The following is an 18,466-nucleotide window of genomic DNA, read 5'->3' on the forward strand; positions in this document are numbered from 1 at the left end:
ACTATGGAGAATTACAACCGGTTTCTTTTCAAATCTTGCACAATCGAGAGTAGATGACGGTAGAGATTTTATTTAACATGATGAGACTGTCTCAAACTGCTGGCTTGTTACAGGCTCGGGTCGTGAATAGATGTGTTCAGACAGATGAGTTATCGATGTGTATCTTTAAGGCAGTTATTACGAATGGGGACGCCATTTGTTTTGATCAATAAAAAACGATTGCCCGATCCAACTTAAATCCATGAGATGATTTTTTTTCTCGTAGTTTCTACCATTGTGTATGTCACAGGCGAGATGGGTATAATTCCTTGATAATGATGTAGACTAACCTCAGATTCCTAAAAGTATTTAAAAGGTTTCTGTATTTACAACATTTTTGCAAAGACTATATCCATATTAACATACGATGTAACCGTTTTAATCGGCTTTTAAGTAGTTTTAACTAAAGTTACTAAACATGTTACCTTAAAGTTTGATTTTCTAGTGTTTTACCATGTATAACGGTCAATAAATCTGAGAATATCCCTCACAAAATCAGGAAGGGTTATGGCAGGTGATTGTTTGAGCCTGCATCAAGCAAATAATATCAACAATATGGACAAGCAAGATTAGCATATCTGAAATGTGCCGTGGTTTAACTGATAAGTCCTTAATGGACCACATTCCAATAGTGCCAACATTGTCACTACTGAGAATACAAGTTTGGAAACGTGTACACACGTTTCACACACACAAACATGTTTTACCATCAACGATGTGAAGGAATATTAGGGACCCTACCCTATTCCTTCATGGAGACGGTGACACGAATGTCTGGGTAACGCCTCTTGTGTCGATAGGAAACGAAAAGGTTGAGGGGGAAAAAACTTGAACCAAAATGGCGACGAAGATATGCCTGTCTATTGGAAAACAATAGAAATATCAAAGGGGGCAGAGTTGGATTATTGTATGTCGTTGCACTTTGGTATTTGCCAAACAAAAGACCAAGGACCACCGTCGGTTAGTCTATAGTTACACGTGGACAACTTAAATGTATTTATTTAGCTAATCAGAATATCATGCTTTGTTAGGGTAGGCTAGCTAGCTCAGGCAGGCTAGCGCACATCCGTAGCAGCTCGGGCTGGTGTTAGCAGCGCGAGCCAGGCGGTGTCTCGGGGATCAGCTGTTTGCTCGCTCGCGAACACCTCAGCATTTCGTTAACTAAGTTAACACGCGGCGTTCTCCCGGTACTCATTGACACACTTTTGTGAAGTGTTGTTGCACAGAAGTATAGGAAATGTAAAGTATCTGATTTACTCTGTCCAAGTTAGCTTGATTACTAATCGTGGAGACAGAGCTAACTTTAGTAGCCAGAGCTGTGGAACCAGCCAGCGTTACTCGCTCTGCTAGCTAACTTTTAGCCAACTAACTTTCACCATGAGAATGGTGTGTTGCATGTAGCATTAGCCAGCATTCGGAGTAAAAGTTGGGTAAGTGAATAGAAAGATTTTCATTCAATTATTGTCGCACCTGCTATTAATCTCATTCAAATGTTGGACCTTGTGGTTTCATGTTAAGGGACGGTTAGTAACTGGTTGCTTGTTGAGTAGCTGAACAGTGTGAAAGTTCGGATCTTTTGTTGCTCGCTTTCCAACTTTATTTAGCCAGAGGAATGTAACTAGCTGTCTAGCTTACGTTAGCTGGCAAGTTTGTGCTAACAATGTAGTTTCATCGGCTATCTAGCAAGAATATCATCAAGACTCATAACTGACAACATGTTTTAGTATATGGCAATTAAATTGCACCGGTTGTTTTTCTCGTTTCATTAATATTCATTGTTGCTGCGATTTGTTTTCGGACTTACTAGCCAGTACTGACAGGCCCCTGTTCTCGGTTGAGATATTTGAAGGGTTTGGCCAGGATGCAACACTAACAGCTCGGCATCTTCTGTTATCGCAATGGTTAAATTAGAACTTCCCTCGCTGCCTTCTTACATGCGTTTTCCCAATACAAGTGTGTTGTGAAAATAGGCCAACATTAGCAAGACAAAGGTTGACTCCATGGCAGTGGCAGAGCAGTCTTTCTAAAGGGGTAGGGGGTGTAAACGCCCACACTGAATAGGAGCGAATTCAGCATTTTATCCGGACTGCCGAAACCTGAGTCCAGAGTTTACAACAGTCTTTATTGATGATGGCGGATTTTGTTGTGCCGCCGCCGCGACACAGCGCGGTGATGGAGCGGCTCCGCCGTCGAATCGAGCTCTTCAGGCGGCACCACAACAGCTGCGAGAACCGCTACCAGAACACGGCGATGGAGCGCCTGGAGTTGGAACGACAGCAGACCTTTGCACTGCACCAACGCTGCCTGCAAACTAAGGCCAAGCGGTCTAGTAAGCACAGACAGCCACAACCAAATTCAGACCAGGCTCTTCAGAGAGGGCACACGACCGGTGGTAGTAACGCAGAGCAAGGGGACGGCGCAACACCGGGAGATCAGAACCGAAACAGCACTTTGATTGCGGTGAGTGACCACAACTGTGATTTAAGGGGCGGATGTGTGAAAACACCGGATAACAGTGCTCACGTGAAAACCGAAAATAACTGCTCTGATGTACTTCAACGTTTTGCATTAATGTGGTGCTTTTCGTGGTTGGTGATTTTTAAAGCGAGGTTGGCCAGTGAATGCAGAACCGTTTGCAGCAGTGCTTGTCACGGAAGAGAAGCAGAGTTGTAGCCAGTAACATGCGTGCTCCAGAGCGCGTGCTGGGCGCTGTCACATGATCTCAGTGTTGTGCTTTATTCTCGACAGTCTCTGGTTTTCTGCAGCACAATAGTCCCGCAGCCGTCATCCAGATTCCTCGCAATTTCACCCAATATTACACTGAATAGCCCCGATAGCGCCAGACAATGAGTGCATTGTATGTAGAAGTGAGAAAGTAAAATATAATGTCACTTTGTTTATCGTACTCTGAAGAATGCAGACACGACACTATCGGATGCCATCTGAAATGATTTAATATTAAATTTTATATTTTAGTGTGTGTCATTGTCAACGCTGAAGTTCTCCACATGTTCTCAAGTGGGATAAACAAAAAATATAACTGTCAGTAAGTTTCCAGAGCTAAGGCCTTCTCATTCTAGTGGGTAAAACTCAGCAGCACAAACCGGTCGTACATTTACATTTAGTCATTTAGTACATGTCATTTATATGTAGCTATAATCTAAACATAAAACGTTAAGTATACAGAACATTTAAAAATCCACAATTTACAGGTTGTTAAAGACATGTAGTGTATCCCTCTGTAGGATGTGAGACAGTGAGAATCACCTGTTGAAATGTGGGTTGCCCAACCCAACTCCCTGCCCCTCCCAATCGCAGTGAGCCTTGGTGTTGCTCAACACGGGGCTCGGCTGACGTGACTCCATCCCACAGAGATGACTCAGGAGTATTAGAAGACCTCCCCCGGCCCCCTGCTCTGACTCAGCAGTAACCTTTCCTGGTGCCACCAGAGCCAGAGCCAGGCTCTGCTGTTTCTCCTCCGTTTCTCCCAGGCTCAGGCGTTCTGAATGTTTATGTCTCGAAAGTGGCGAAAGACCGCGGTAATCTTGCCACAGAGTGAACTCTGTGTGTGGTGAACGGTGTAGGATGGCTGATACGGGTCTGGACTTTGCGGCGCTCGCCGGAGGGAGCGTACCTGTCACCCGGCTTGTTAGCAGCTCTGCTCCGCCCGGTCTGACGCGCGCAGGCTTAAAGGAGCTCTGCCTTGCCGTCCCCCTGTGGATCTGCTGCTCTGCCCTCTGAGGCTCCACTCCCTCTCTTCCCACAGAGCAGAGGCCCATTGTGGGGGGGGGGGGGGCAGGGTTTAGGGGGGGCTCGGGCAGGGGTAGGTGGGGGGGGGGGGGGGCTTCAAAGAGCGAGACGACGGTCTTTTGCCGGGCCCGGGAAAGAATTCGGCACGCTCCCCTCTCCCCTCCGTGGCCCTGCCACTAGCTCTTTGTTGTGGGGGTCCCACCACCCATACACATGGTAATTAGTTTCATGTGGCTTCGGGTCTCTGGTGGTGGTGGTGGTAGCTGGAGGGGAGGGGGAGGGGGGGAGACGGCCAGGGAGAGAGAGATAGGCAGTGGGAGAGGGAGAGAGAGGGTGGGGGTGGAGTGAAGAGGAGGGGGAGGCTGGAAGACAGAGACCAGTTTTTCAGGTTCATAAAGCTCTGAAGTGAGTCACCAAAGTTTTTCTAGCTCCGCTGTGGGGGAGTGCAGGGTTAGAGTCGAGGCCAGGGCAGGGGTTAGAGTCGAGGCCAGGGCAGACACCCTAGTCTTTCTCCGGCCTCTAACTCCCACCTCTGAGAACGACGTATTAAACAGCCTTGTTGTAGGAGTTTGTTTTTGTGGAGATGCACGTACCAGGTCTGATGAAACGACCAGAGCATCTGCTCTGAGTGTCGTCTCACAGGAGGACATGAGGACAGAAATATCTCCTGGATCTGCCCCAACTGTGGAGAGCTTCCCTGAGCACAGTTATTATTGGAAACCACTTAAATTGTGTCATGACACGATTAATAGGCGAATTACCAGAATTCTCTTTTAAACGTGGTTAATATGCGCACAATTTAACCGGTAACTTCATAGGAACGTAATGAAACGCTGTATATCTCTTTTATACGTTTTTGTTTTGCGTTAGATTACTGGTGAACTTTCACCAGTCCTCGTGTGGTCTGAATGTTGCTGTTTGACTCACCTGCCTCGTGTACTGGTCCTGTGGCTCTCAGCCAATAAAGGGAAGAGATCTCAGCAGGGGGAAGCAGATACGTAATACCCTTCTCAAGTTTGTGTCTGATGGATCCTTATGTGACCATTCAGTAACAGCTCCACCACCCCACCCCCAGATCTACCATCTGACTGGGAATCCTATTATTTTTTTGTATAATCCTACATGTCGATATAATAATACTTTTACATTACAAATGTGTGTGTATATATTAACGTGTTAGCAGTGAGAGTTAAAAATACTTTTACATTACAAATGTGTGTGTGTGTGTGTGTGTGTGTGTGTGTATATATCCATGTGTTAGCAATGAGAGTGTGTGTGTAACGGTGTGTGTGCTCTCCCCAGCTGCAGGAGACAGTTCGGAGGAAGCAGGAGAGCTCTGTCTCCCCGCTGGGACGAGACCAGGTCAACGGCTACAGCGACGGCTACCCCCCTTCCAAGAAGGCCTGCCTGGACAACGGCATCTCCACCCTGCCCCCCCGCTCCCCCCTGGACAGCAAGCAGGGCCTGGGCGTGGACGCCCTCCTACCCAACGGTAACCATGGCACCAACAGGAAGCCCGGGGGCCTGGTGGGTGGGGCCTCGGAGCAGGAGTTCAGGCTGAAGGAGATGAAGCAGGAGCCGGTGGATGATGTGCTCCCATGCATGCTCCCAGGGGGTGGGGCCGGCAGCAACCTGTTCCCCGACCTCAACCTCAATGAGCAGGAGTGGACTGAGCTGATGGAGGAACTCAACCGCTCGGTGGCCTACGAGGACATCCAGGACATCCTCAACGACGGCTTCGACGACCGCAAGGATCCGCCGGAGCTGGGGTCCGGGAGTGCGGGGGGCGGGATCTCTGGCCCCTCCTCCCAGGGCCTCCTCCCTCCAGACCTGGCCTGCGTCAAGTCAGAGTTCTCCCCGGTGTCGGCTGCCTTCGAGCAAGACTCCCGCACCGCCTCGCCCCACGTCAGACCCACCTCCTCCGGGCCTCCGGTCCACACCACCAACTCCCCCGCCACCGCCACATCCTCCAAGGCCTCTTCCCCGGGCCTGCCCCAGCCCCTCTCCCAGCCTCCCCCCCCCTCCCGCCAACCCCTCTCCCAGCCTCCCCCACCCTCCCGCCAGCTCCCTCCCCAGCCCCACCTCCTCCCTCCCGGCCCCGTCTCCAAGGACCTGTCCCCCGCTCAGCAGCTCCAGCAGTTGGCAGCCCAGCAGCAGAGAGCTCAGCAGATCCAGAACCAATTCCAGCACCAACAGGCCCAGAAACAGCAGCAGCAGCAGCAGCAACAACAGCAGCAGCTCCAGTCTTCCAAGTTCCACCCTGCTGGACCTCATCCTCACACGCCGTCCTGGCCCCCCACCACCAACCCGTCCCAGACCCCCCTGGGGCCTGCCTACGGCCTGGAGAAGCCTTCCAGCCCCTCCCTCTACCCCCAGGACTTCCCCAGCAACCCCAAACAGCTCATGATGCCAGGCCAGCCCAACAAGGGGTCCCCTAAGGCCGGGGCAGGGGGGGCAGGGGGCTACCTGCAGCCTAACATGTTGGGGCACCCCACCCCGGGGGCCCCTCTCAGCCACCCTGGGTCTGCGGGGGGCCAGGCCCCGTCCTCCATGCTGAACTACAACAACACTAAGCCCCTGTCCCACTATGAGGCGGGGGCCTCTGGGCCCCCCCGGGGGCCCCCCAACACCCAGAGCCAGAACAAGGCAACTCTGCTGTCTCTCCTTCGCCAGCAGCAGCAAATGAAGCAGAAAGCAGGCCTGGCCTTCCGCCCCCACGCTCAGGTGAGACTCCCTGACCACACACACTTACCTGGCCACACACACCTCACCTGACCACACTTACCTGGACACACATACCTCACCTGGACACACTTACCTGGCCACACACACCTCACCTGACCACACTTACCTGGCCACACACACCTCACCTGGACACACTTACCTGGCCACACACACCTCACCTGACCACACTTACCTGGCCACACACACCTCACCTGACCACACTTACCTGGACACACATACCTCACCTGGACACACTTACCTGGCCAAACACACCTCACCTGACCACTAGGAATGGGCGATATAAACTATATGCAATATAAATGATACAAAATTGGCCTACGATAGAGATTTTAATTCTATTGCACTATCGCGTTAATGCACGTAGGACGCAATCTACCCATGAAATTTAGAGCCACGAGCTGCAACGTTTCACCGTATTAATCATCTTGAGTAGCTATGGCTTAAAGTTAAAACTGGTGAAAAAGACCGGTGCAACATCCATTATTTGGACTTGATTCGGATTTAAGCCGTCCGAGAGCATCAGCAAACTACTGGGGGGGTCGTTACACAGAACGTTACACAACTTTTTTTTTTAATAAATATATATGTATTATATCCTCTCCTACTCTTTCTTAAAGGCCTAGCGAATCTATGTCTTTCTCTCCCTGACCCTGTCTTTCTGCTTGAGCAGCACTGGTTGAAGCCTCAAAATATTGTAAACAATTTCTGCATATATGCAGGTAGCAACGCTAGTGCTAAATAAGTATTTAGCTGGTCGGCTCCATGATGCCGGGTAAGTAGGGCTCGTGAGACTGCTCACCAAAAGAACGATGGGGAACCCACTTGTCTAGCAGATTAAGATATGTTCGTAGGTACCTAGCGAAAAGTCACCTCAACTTTCCTAGACTCGTAGCTACAGTAGCCTACTAATGCTGAAGGCTCGCTGATATCGCATAGCGTCGTTGCTAGCGTGTGCTGACGTTGGGACTGTGTGTGCGCGTGTGTATGTGAGAGACGCGCGAGTGACAGAGAGACGGAGGGAGAGCAGGGAAAGGAAATGCAGCTGAACGAATACGCTGCTTGCTTTAAACAGCGTTAAAAAAATAATAACGAAACGTGGCGGCCGGTGTTGATTCTGTGGCGCACCTCCACAAATTAGTCTATGTGTGGGAAACTGTGGGTCTATGTAACCTGTTCTGAAATGGTTCTATTATAATGTATATATCGTGATATATATCGTTATCGCAAGAGGCTGCAATGTATATCCCAATATGGATTTTAGGCCATATCGCCCATCCCTATTGACCACACTTACCGCCATCCTCCAGAGAGATGGTTTAATTGGTATCAACCTTCGGTTCACACAGGTCAAACAAACAGGACTGGCTTGATGTTTGTCTTGGATGACAAAACAACCACTAGTCTAGATTAGGATGTTGACCAGAGACAATGGATGTGGATTGCCTGCATTAGCATGATAATATTTGTTTACACTAATTACCATTAGTGAAGTAGATTGTGGATTGGCTCTCCAACGACACGTAAAGGAAATGGGCATAGAGAAACTAAATTATCCCAAATTCAGGGATCTTCCTCTCGACATTAATCATAACCAGATGGATGTTGGTCTCACAGCAGTTCATAACTGGTAGCTGAAGTTATGTCCTTGTTTTGTCAACATGAGGAGTCAGACTGGAGCAATGTGTTCATCTTGAATCACCACAATGCGTATTTCATGTTGTCGCAGTTTGGTTTTATTAATATGCCATATTGATTGCGTATAAACGGCGTACAGTCCAGTACTGGTTATACACACGGACAAAAAGTTTTTGTATGACTGAATGTACATCCTTTGTTTTGAGTGTATGTTTGTGGATGGTCTATTTTTATTTTTTTTGTCTCTGCAAGTCTGGCATGGGCCCCACAAGTGTGTGTGTGTGTGTGTGTGTGTGTGTGTGTGTCTGTCTGTCTGGGTCAAGCAGCTGGTTGCTAAGGAGCTGGCGTGCAGACTCTCACGGGGTTGGTGTGTGTGTGTGTGTGTGTGGGGGGGGGGGGGGTGGGGGGGGGGGGGGGGGGGGGAGGGGGGGGTACCACGACAAAGCAGCCTTTCATGCATCCCCCCCTCCTCCTCTCCCTCCTCTCTCTCTCAGCTCTCCTGTCCTGACCAGGGTATTTTCAGCCCAGCCCCCCCCCTCCCCGTTCTCTCTCTATTTAAATATAGCTGCTTCTCTCTCCCATAAGGGGGTCTCTTCTCTCGCGAGACACTGTCCGATCCCTCCTCTCTTTCTCTCCCATCTCTTCCTCCTCTCCCCTGTCTGTTCCCTTGCTCCCCTGTCTGCTCCCCTGCCCTCCTCCTCTCCCCTGTCTGTTCCCCTGCTCCCCTGTCTGTTCCCCTGCTCCCCTGCCCTCCTCCTCTCCCCTGTCTGTTCCCCTGCTCCCCTGTCTGTTCCCCTGCCCTCCTCCTCTCCCCTGTCTGTTCCCCTGCTCCCCTGTCTGTTCCCCTGCTCCCCTGCCCTCCTCCTCTCCCCTGTCTGTTCCCCTGCTCCCCTGTCTGTTCCCCTGCCCTCCTCCTCTCCCCTGTCTGTTCCCCTGCTCCCCTGTCTGTTCCCCTGCCCTCCGTTCCCCCCTCCCTGACTCATCTTTGTTTTGTGGCATGGATGGACCTAAAATATCCCCCAGCCCGCTCCACAGCCCAGAGACTTGGGCTCTCCAGCCAACTTTCCACCTCTCCCTCTGGAGAGGTGCTTAGTGGCTCCAAAGCTCCAGTACTGTTGGGCAGTAGGAGCAGAGATGCAGGCTGATTATTCCCTTTTAAAACTGTCAGACAAGCAGCCTAAACCACTTTCCTTACTCTGAGAAAGCAGTGCTGTTTCTAGGTTAGACTCGATGCACGTTTGTAGCAAACGTAAACCACTTAGGGATCTATCGATGAATCTGTGTTCCCCACAGGTTCCAATCAACCGATTCAATCAACAGGCTTGATTTGATTTAGCCTACAATTTATTGTTGACCTCCTAACTTCTGTCCCTGTGCCCCCTGGTGGCTGTGTCCTGTAACAGCATCCTTTCCATGTCCCCCAGCAGGACCAGGCCTCCTACCCTGCCGCCCCCCAGGGCCCTGGGCCTGGCAGCTCCATGCCCCAGCCACCAGGGGGGCAGCATCATGCAGCCCAACCACGGCAACCCGGCCTTCCTTAGCAACCCTGCTGCAGTTCTGAAACAGCAGCAGCACCAGCAGCAGCAGCACCAGCAGCAGCAGCAGCAGCTGCAGTTCCTCCTGGGCCAGAGGCAGCAGCAACAGATGATGGCTGAACAGGTGAGGGGTCAAGAGGTCAAAGTTCATGGCTGGCTTAGGCAGACTATAGTAGAGTGCTCATCATCAATGATGCAAAAACATTGTTATTTTCCCCCCAATTTCTTTTTTTCAAACCTAAAAAAAGTTTGCTAACCTTTTATTTATTTGTTTATATAACATTTTTACTTTCAAAACTTTTTGTAACTTAACTTTTTCAACCTTAAAAAAAAAAAGAATCAGAAATCAGAATTATACTTTTCAATAGGATTCAGCAATAAAGAAATAGGCTACTCCTGATTTTAGCCCAGAATCACCAGATTGTAATAAGCATTCGGACTTTGAAAATACATTGCCGTGATTTGGGCCTATTCAGAAGGAAAAATAATAGGCCCTACTTATTTGGACGAGGTGATGGCTTTTGTGCATTAAGAACTACCATGCAAAGTGAAGCGATTAGTTTTTTTTCTCGCAAATTTGTGACTTTAATCTCGGAATATTACCCCCCCCTCCCCTCCGGCTCTGGTTTTCTTTTTTACCCACACTGGCCCTAATACCCCCCCCCCCACACACACACACACACACACTGGCCCTAATACCCCCCCCCCCCCCCACACACACACACACTGGCCCTAATACCCCCCCCACACACACACACACACACTGGCCCTAATACCCCCCCCCCCACACACACACACACTGGCCCTAATACCCCCCCCCCCACACACACACACACTGGCCCTAATACCCCCCCCCCCCCCACACACACACACACACACACTGGCCCTAATACCCCCCCCCCCCCCACACACACACACACACACTGGCCCTAATACCCCCCCCCCCACACACACACACACTGGCCCTAATACCCCCCCCCCCACACACACACACACACACACTGGCCCTAATACCCCCCACAACACACACATTGGCCCTAATACCCCCCTCCCCCCTACACTGGCCCTAATGCGCCATCGTAGTTTTACAACCTTTCAAAACGTGTTTATTTTTTAGTAAACTTTTTTTCAACCCAAAAGGTAAAAAAATATTATACAGATATATATATTTTTTTATATCTGACTTTCTAAACTTATTTAATTTTATGTGTGTGTGTGTGTGTGCAGGAGAAGCAGCGGCAGCAGCAGGAGCAGCAGCTGCAGAGACACCTGACCCGCCCCCCGCCTCAGTACCACGACCAGCAGACACAGCCCCCCACACAGAACCCCTTCCAGCAGACACAGGTCTCCCAGTTCCCCGGTACGAGCTACACACACACACTTACACTGGTCTGTTCCTATCAGTGTTGTGGGGACACTTCCCCCAGTAACCCTCTCTGAGCACCTCCTGAAAGGCTGTGGTCTTGTTTGTGTCTGCCGTAACGTGGGCATGGTGTTAGGACTGCAGGGTTTCCCACAGAATGTGTTAGTTAAGGTGGTAGGGTGGTGTCAGACCGGGGGGGGGGGGGGGGGGGGGGGGGGGGTGCTTAGACGAGGGGCAGCGTGCAGAGGGGCAGCGTGCAGAGGGGCAGGGCGTTGCAGAGGTGGAGCGTGCAGAGGTGGAGCGTGCAGAGGTGGAGCGTGCAGAGGGGCAGCGTGCAGAGGGGCAGCGTGCAGAGGGGCAGCGTGCAGAGGGGCAGCGTGCAGAGGGGCAGCGTGCAGAGGGGCAGCGTGCAGAGTTGTTGGAGTGAGCCTGCTCCCACAGGCATCTGTTTATCTGTATCTCATGCAAATGATGCATCCTGTTGAACTCATTTGAATTACAAACTAGTAACACCGACCCATAGGGTGGAATTGGGCCGGATCAACCAGTCCTTGTCTATAAAGACTGTTTGTTGTGTGTGTATAAATATCTAGATAGATAGAGAGATATGGTTAGGGTTATATCTATTTACATATTTAGAGAGAGAGAGGGAGAATGCTTATCCTCCTAGTCTCTTTCACAAAGCAGCAATTATGTAAAGTATGTATGTGTTGATCTACAGAACTTCCCTCACAAAAGAGGGATCTCAAATGTCTCTTTTACACAGAATTCAAATCTCTCGTGTCCTTTGATTATATGTGGGGTCAACTGAGTTTGAGCTGAATAGTTTTGGCAGTGCAGAGAAAGTCCATTTTCATAAGCATGGAGACCTTGGTGAAGATTTTCTGTGTTTACATTTAGTCATTTTTTTTTTGTGTGTTGAGTTTCTGTGTTGAGTTGAGAGATGGGGAAAGAGGGAAGCTTGATTACCTTTTAATTAGTTATAGTTCTATTCTCTTACTTCTCTGTTCCCCCTACAGGATCCTCTCAGCCAATGGGCAACGTGGGTTCTTTAGGCGGCCCCGCCCCCGGAACCCAGCGCATGTTCCCCCAGACGCAAAGCATGCTGGGTATGACCATGGGCCAGGGCGGTGGCCCCCGCCCCTGGCCCCGCCCCCCCCTGCCTCCAGCCAGGCTGACCTGAGCCTCCCTGCATGTGGAGGAGGAGGAGGAGGAGGTATGGATGTCCAGCAGGTTCTCTATAACAGCATGGGGCTCCTGCCCAGCCACCCCTCCCAGCAGAGCGCCCTCCAGAGGCAGGCTGGGGGGAGGCATGGGGCACCCCCTACAGACACAGCATGCTGCCCCAGCAGCCGCAGCACCTGAAGAACCAGCCCAGCGCTGCCCTGCAGAAGCAGCCTCCTCTGGCCAGGGTGCCAGGCTCCCTGGGGACCATGCCCAGCCCCATGCCCAGCCCCATGCCCAGCCCCATGCCCAGCCCCATGCCCAACACCCTGCAGAGTGTCCAGAGCCAGGTGTGGCCGCAGCACCAGGCCATGCCCGCTCAGACGCCCTCCACCAACGGCAGCCTGCCGCCCAACGCCTTCTCCACACCCAGCTCCTTCCACCTGCAGCAGCAGACTCGCATGCCCAAGATGCCCACCGCCGGCGCCCCCTTTGGCGCAAACACCAACGGGCGCACGATGGGGGGCATGACCCCCGGGCAGCAGATGATGCAGTCAGGCATCGCCCCCCGGCCCGGGCCCCAACCCCCAGGGTCTGGGTCTGGGCCCGCTGCTCCAGAGCCAGCAGCAGAACCAGCAGCAGCAGGTGGTTCAGAACCAGGGTGTCCTGCCTGACCTGGGGGTGTTTGGACGGGGAACCAGGCAGGGAACCGGACGGGCCTGCAGTGTAGCCAGGGTTACCAGGTGACCCGGACAGTCGGTCAACAACCACAGCAGCAGCAGCTGTCGTTTGGCTACAGCCCTCGGTCTGGTTTCCCTGGTGACGGGGACCTGGACACGCTCCTTAAGGGCCAGAGCACTCAGGAGTGGATGGACGATCTGGACGAGCTGCTAGCCAGCCACCAGTGAGCTCTCCTGCTGCCTCTCCTGCTGGGGGCTCTGGAGGGACCAGGGTCACACTGAAACATGGGATGAGTCTCAACATGTCCAACAAAGCCGTCCCCCTGTCGGAGAGAGAGAGGGGAGGGAGACGAGCCCAGGGAGAGAGGGAGACGAGCCCAGGGAGAGAGGGAGGACCCGGGTGAGGTGTCTAGGTCATGGCCTGTCATGGTTTTGCTGCAACAGCGACCTGGGGGACGAACCGAAGCTGTGGTGGATGACAAATGCTTCTCGACACTGTTCTGACTCAGCTGAGAGCGTTGTTGTGTGTGTGTGTGTGTGTGTTGAGAGAGTGTGTGTGTCGAGAGTGTGTGTGTGTGTGTACACACCAAGTGTGTAGATGGAACGCTGAGAGCTGCACAGAGGCTCTGTCAGACCGAGCGTTCCCCAGGACTGGAGAACAGAGAACTTTACTACTACTATAGTACTACTATAATAATACTACTACTACTACTACTATTACTACTGAACCTGTGGCTCAGTACCAAACCACTGAATTCCTGCACACACAGAGGGAACACACGTCCCAAGCCTACCAAAACACCGTAGTCCTTCATTAGGGGTGTGTTGGACCCACCCTCGCCCTTCCATCATGGTTTGTTTGGGAAAACAAAGGAGGCCTTACACGCAAATGATGTATATGAAAATATGCTCAGTTGCAGAGATGGTGTAGTGAAACATTCCCCTTTGTTTGTCCACGGACAGAGACAGTGGAGTGTTCATGTGTGGTCAGCGCTCGCACTGCTGCAGATGCTGCCATCCCATACTTAACTACCTACAGAGGGTTTACTGGTCACAAACCAACATACACCATAAAAACCCCTGTTGTCGTCAGTCACCGTGGTGACAAAATATTCAGCATAGATTTCACTCCATCTGACCCTTCCTGAAGCTGCTGCTGCACCAGACGGCAGCAGGCTGACTCAGACGTTGGCCTCCACAGATGAGACGTGTCTGATAAATCTGTGCTAGATATCGTTACCGGATGTCACTTATAACACAAGTGGGCCTAGTGTACCACATCCTGTTCAGATAGAAGCCGGGTAGGAGTTCCAAAACGGTTTTAACGTGCGAACCGTTGACTCGTACAGTGTCAAAGGTCGTTACCAAGAATCATCATTTCAAAGAGCAGATGGTCTTCACTTGCTTTCAAACACACCCTGATTCTGGAGAGGGTCATCTCTTGTGTCAGAGGATTCTGTACATGTATATAAGTATATTGTTTTTGTATGTATGCATTTCCTATTGTTCTGGAGAAGAGATCTTATTTTTATATATTGCACCGGATTTTGTAAGTATTTTATACTTTTTAATATGGTTCTTTGTAAAACAAGAGTATTAAATGTAAATATAGTTCTTTAGAAATGATCTTGTGTCTGCGTGGTCTGTCTTTGTGGATATTGTTTCTCTGCTCTGCTGTGTGGGGTGTGTTCAATCGAACACACCCCACTACTGTGGTTCTGCATATCCCTCCCTCCTCTCACTCCCTCCTCTCACTCTCCTCCCTCCCTCCTCTCACTCTCCTCCCTCCTCTCACTCTCCTCCCTCCCTCCTCTCACTCCCCTCCCTCCTCTCACTCCCCTCCCTCCTCTCACTCAGCCCTCCTCCTGAGGTGTAGTATCGATGAAATGACGGCAGGTCTCTAGAACTGAGCAGTTAAGTGGACACAGCATCATCCTCGTCCCCTCCACAGCAGCCTGCTCCTCTGTAGCTATGCAGGAACAGGTGGTGTTACTCGCTGCTGTGTCTCTACTGGGGGTGCTGGAACAAGGTAAGCTGTGTCTCTACTGGGGGTGCTGGCACAGGGTAAGCTGCTTGGAACTTGTCCTCTTCCTGATCTGCTCTCAGGGGAAGGTATATGTTTATTAAACTGATGGTTGGTTGTCATTTTCCCTCGTAGCTGACTGTTGTAAACTGGCTCTGCCCCAGCTTACTTCTCTCTCCAGGTGATCTATGCCCGGAGGAAGTACTCTGTTCCCCCCCCAGCCACCTCTGGTCACCCGGACTTCGAGAGAGTTCACAGAGCTCAGTAAGCCTTTGTTGTCAGATCAGCCGTTGACCTGCTTGTGTGCCATTCAGAGGAAAAAGGGGAAATGGAGTCGTAATATGTGTTTGTTTGTGTATGCTGTTATGTAGTGTGTGTAAACCAAAAACTATACTAACTCGCTCGTCTGGTGCACATGGCCATGAAGGTCATGTATGTGTTATGTTATGGGATATGGGACATACTGGTATGTAACTGTTGATGCTGTTATGGCTGAGGATGTATTATTTGTTGTCATTGTGACTCAAGGCATTCATGATGCACCGCAGAGTCCAAGACAAATTTCTCTGAACGGGACAATGAAGTTCATCGTATACTGTGGTGTATGCTGTCGTGTGGTGTGTGTATGCTGTCGTGTGGTGTGTGTATGCTGTCGTGTGGTGTGTGTATGCTGTCGTGTGGTGTGTGTATGCTGTCGTGTGGTGTGTGTGTGCTGTCGTGTGGTGTGTGTGTGCTGTCGTGTGGTGTGTGTGTGCTGTCGTGTGGTGTGTGTGTATGCTGTCATGTAGTGTGTGGTCTTTTATTATTCAGGGTTAATTCTTCGGAGTACTTTCCCATCTTCCTCACGGTGCTGTGGGTGTCAGGAGTGTTCTTCAGCCAAGGTAGACCACCTGCTCTCCTCGAGGAGAGAACCCATGTTCAACATGGACTTTTACATTTAGACTAGTTTTGTACATGTTAACTTTTTTTGTTGCAGTATTTATATGCATTTGAAATGTATTTATATCACTGAAATGTGCATGATTTCGGTAAAAGTACTTCAAAGCCACAGCATGTAACTGTTAGCTGATATTCCAGGTGTGTCTTCGCTGTGTGGTCTCCTGTACCTGTGTGGACGCTACTGTTACTTCACAGGCTATGCAAAGTCAGCGCAAGGAAGGTGAGGAAACGGAACACTACACTGAGTGTTTGCAGGCCTGACTGCACCTGCACCTCTAAATTATTTGGCTTGATGCCGTTAAATAAATAACTAGGCAACATTTTGATAATATGTTATATAACTAAAGACTTTTCAAACGGAACGCGATTTGCGCTTCGCTCACCGCTGGGTTCACCGAATCCACGCAAATATCTATTTTTCCTGATATAGGCTATTGCGCTGTTCGAAAAAATATATTTGCGCGTTTTCGTTAGCGGTTTCAGAGCGCAGTGGTGACTTTGACGCGTTATGTCTGAAAGGGCCTTTAGTGCGACTTAAAAAAAGAAATGATATCTTCAATAAATGATACCTTCCCTGTGGTTATCCGCTTCCAGACTGGCCCCGTTGTATTTCAGCGCCAAGGTTCTCTGGGTTCTCATCGTGTTCTCCTCCCTGGGCGTGCTATGCTCGTTGTTCCGGTTCCACCTGGACCTGGACCTGCCCCAGCTGGTTCTGCGGGGTCTGGTGGAGTAAGCGGCACGAGGAACGAAGCTGCTCATCTGGATGACATTTGAAAAGTCACTTGATAATTAACAGAGTAGAGAAATCGTTTAAGTTTTGAGATTGAAATACCATGGTGTCATCATTGCCACTACACTAGGTGGCGTCATAGTCTATGTAATGCCTTTTCAGAGTTTTAGATGGGGGGGGACTATATTCCTGAAATTATAAAATAGTCTGTTATTGAACTGTCAATTGACTGTCACAAAGGTGTGTTTTATTAAAAGTACATTTTAATTATTTAAAACTTGGAGTATTTTTTTTGTACATTAAGAGGATATGTAGGTGTTTGTTTGAAGTGTATTGTAATTGAAATTGTAGATATTTTTTTGTACTTGTTAGTGATAATAGGAAGTGAGTGGTCTCTTAATGGTCTTTTTCTGTGTATGCAGTCAAATACCTCCATCTTACAGCACTTGTCATGTGGGGGGAAATCAGATGGTTTCAGGGCAGGATGGAGACCTCAAAGCAGAGCATCTGGCAGCATTAAAGAGATAATTGGAGTTTGGGGTTTAGGATGAAAAGGAAGGATAAAGTTTGTAAACTGCATCTGGGTAATGCTTCCAGAGGAATGGTCTGCTCACAGAGGTCTAAAGTCAGTGTTTTGTGGAACGTTTCCCCATTATAACTTCTCTGTGATTCTAATGTAATTGTCCATTATGACGATGAAAGAAAACAGTTCTATGCCATTGCCATGGTAATCTAGTAAGATTCATCAGCAGAGTTGTCTTGTCTGTGGAGCTTTATTCAGACAGGTGACTGACCGTGAAACTGTGAGTCCACCAGCGATGAAGCTGACACACACGTGAAGCCATGGCCTCCTTTTTCAGAACCACCTCCACAACCCGAACCATCTGACCAGGTCCAACAGTCAACCTCGGCTCTCAGACCATGGAGGACTCTAGAGAAAGCTTGTTCAGGGGAATGTGGAAGAAAGCGTTGAGTTCCCAGATGTCCTCCTTCATCCCTGCTGTGTTGTCAGACGTGTGGAACCCCAAACCCAGCCCTGGCCGTCTCGACGCCTCCCTCTCCTCCCTCCACACCCTGGAACGCCAGGCCCTCTACGCAGAGCTGGGGCCCAGCACACGGCCCCCAACCCTCACCCTCGCCAGCCACACCTTCACCTTCCGGGAGGGCCGGTGGCAACTCCTAAACAGAGGCCAGGAAGTGAGCCCCAAGGCTGAGGAGGGTGGCAGGGTCGCCCGCCTCAAGAAGAGAAACCAGGAGCTCAGGGAGGAGACGAACGCACTGATGCTCCGCGTGGAGGTCCTGATGGACATGGTGACAGAGGCTACGGCCCAGCTACGAGAGCTGGCCCCTGGGAAGGAACGACCACCACAGCCTCACCCTCCGCCCCTGGATGAATGAAAGAGCCCCAAGCAGAGGGATTCTCCTAGACGGGTGAAGTTTTGGGTATTGACGACTGACAATGTCAGTGTGTGAGTCTTAGGTGGGATGAATAAATATGATGAGAAGATGGGTGTTTGTTTCAGTGGACTGATTTCACATACTGGGAAGTAGCTCATTTTAACTTGAGGCGTGAGTGTGTTAGTCACTGCCAGGGTGTATGAAGTGTGGAGTCCACATGTGTTCTCCAGAACTGATGCCACATTAGTTTTTTTTTTTTTTCTTCTCAGAACTGTGGGGTAAAAGGATTTCTGCAGCCAGGTACTTCCTGTCGGAAACTTTACCACACCAAGTGGTCCGCAGCTGGCTGGTACACACACACTCTCTCTCACACACACACACACACTCTCACACACACACACTTTTACAGTCCCATATCTTACATTGAATTTGAGAATGAACATTTCCCCTGTTTGCAGTGGATTG

General features: G+C 50.3%; 2 protein-coding genes across 2 annotated transcripts; both read left to right on the top strand.

The window, feature by feature from the left end:
- The first annotated feature begins 890 nt into the window (after positions 1-890).
- On the top strand, positions 891-14,537 carry maml1 (mastermind-like transcriptional coactivator 1). The gene is given in 11 exon segments (XM_067247520.1): positions 891-2,499; positions 5,092-6,513; positions 9,594-9,662; positions 9,664-9,828; positions 10,932-11,064; positions 12,087-12,211; positions 12,214-12,375; positions 12,378-12,803; positions 12,805-12,919; positions 12,922-13,228; positions 13,261-14,537. Coding segments are annotated over 10 exon segments (3,168 nt in total). The 5' UTR covers positions 891-2,166; the 3' UTR covers positions 13,140-13,228; positions 13,261-14,537.
- A 305-nt stretch (positions 14,538-14,842) lies between these two features.
- ltc4s (leukotriene C4 synthase) lies at positions 14,843-16,854 on the top strand. The gene is made up of 6 exons (XM_067247526.1): positions 14,843-14,940; positions 15,099-15,198; positions 15,745-15,815; positions 16,012-16,093; positions 16,468-16,621; positions 16,686-16,854. Exons 1-5 carry the CDS (start codon positions 14,883-14,885, stop codon positions 16,604-16,606), a joined length of 450 nt encoding a protein of 149 aa, XP_067103627.1. The 5' UTR covers positions 14,843-14,882; the 3' UTR covers positions 16,607-16,621; positions 16,686-16,854.
- Positions 16,855-18,466: the final 1,612 nt, after the last annotated feature.

The sequence above is a fragment of the Osmerus mordax genome, chromosome 12, assembly GCF_038355195.1.
Source record: "Osmerus mordax isolate fOsmMor3 chromosome 12, fOsmMor3.pri, whole genome shotgun sequence".
NCBI classification, from domain to species: domain Eukaryota; kingdom Metazoa; phylum Chordata; class Actinopteri; order Osmeriformes; family Osmeridae; genus Osmerus; species Osmerus mordax.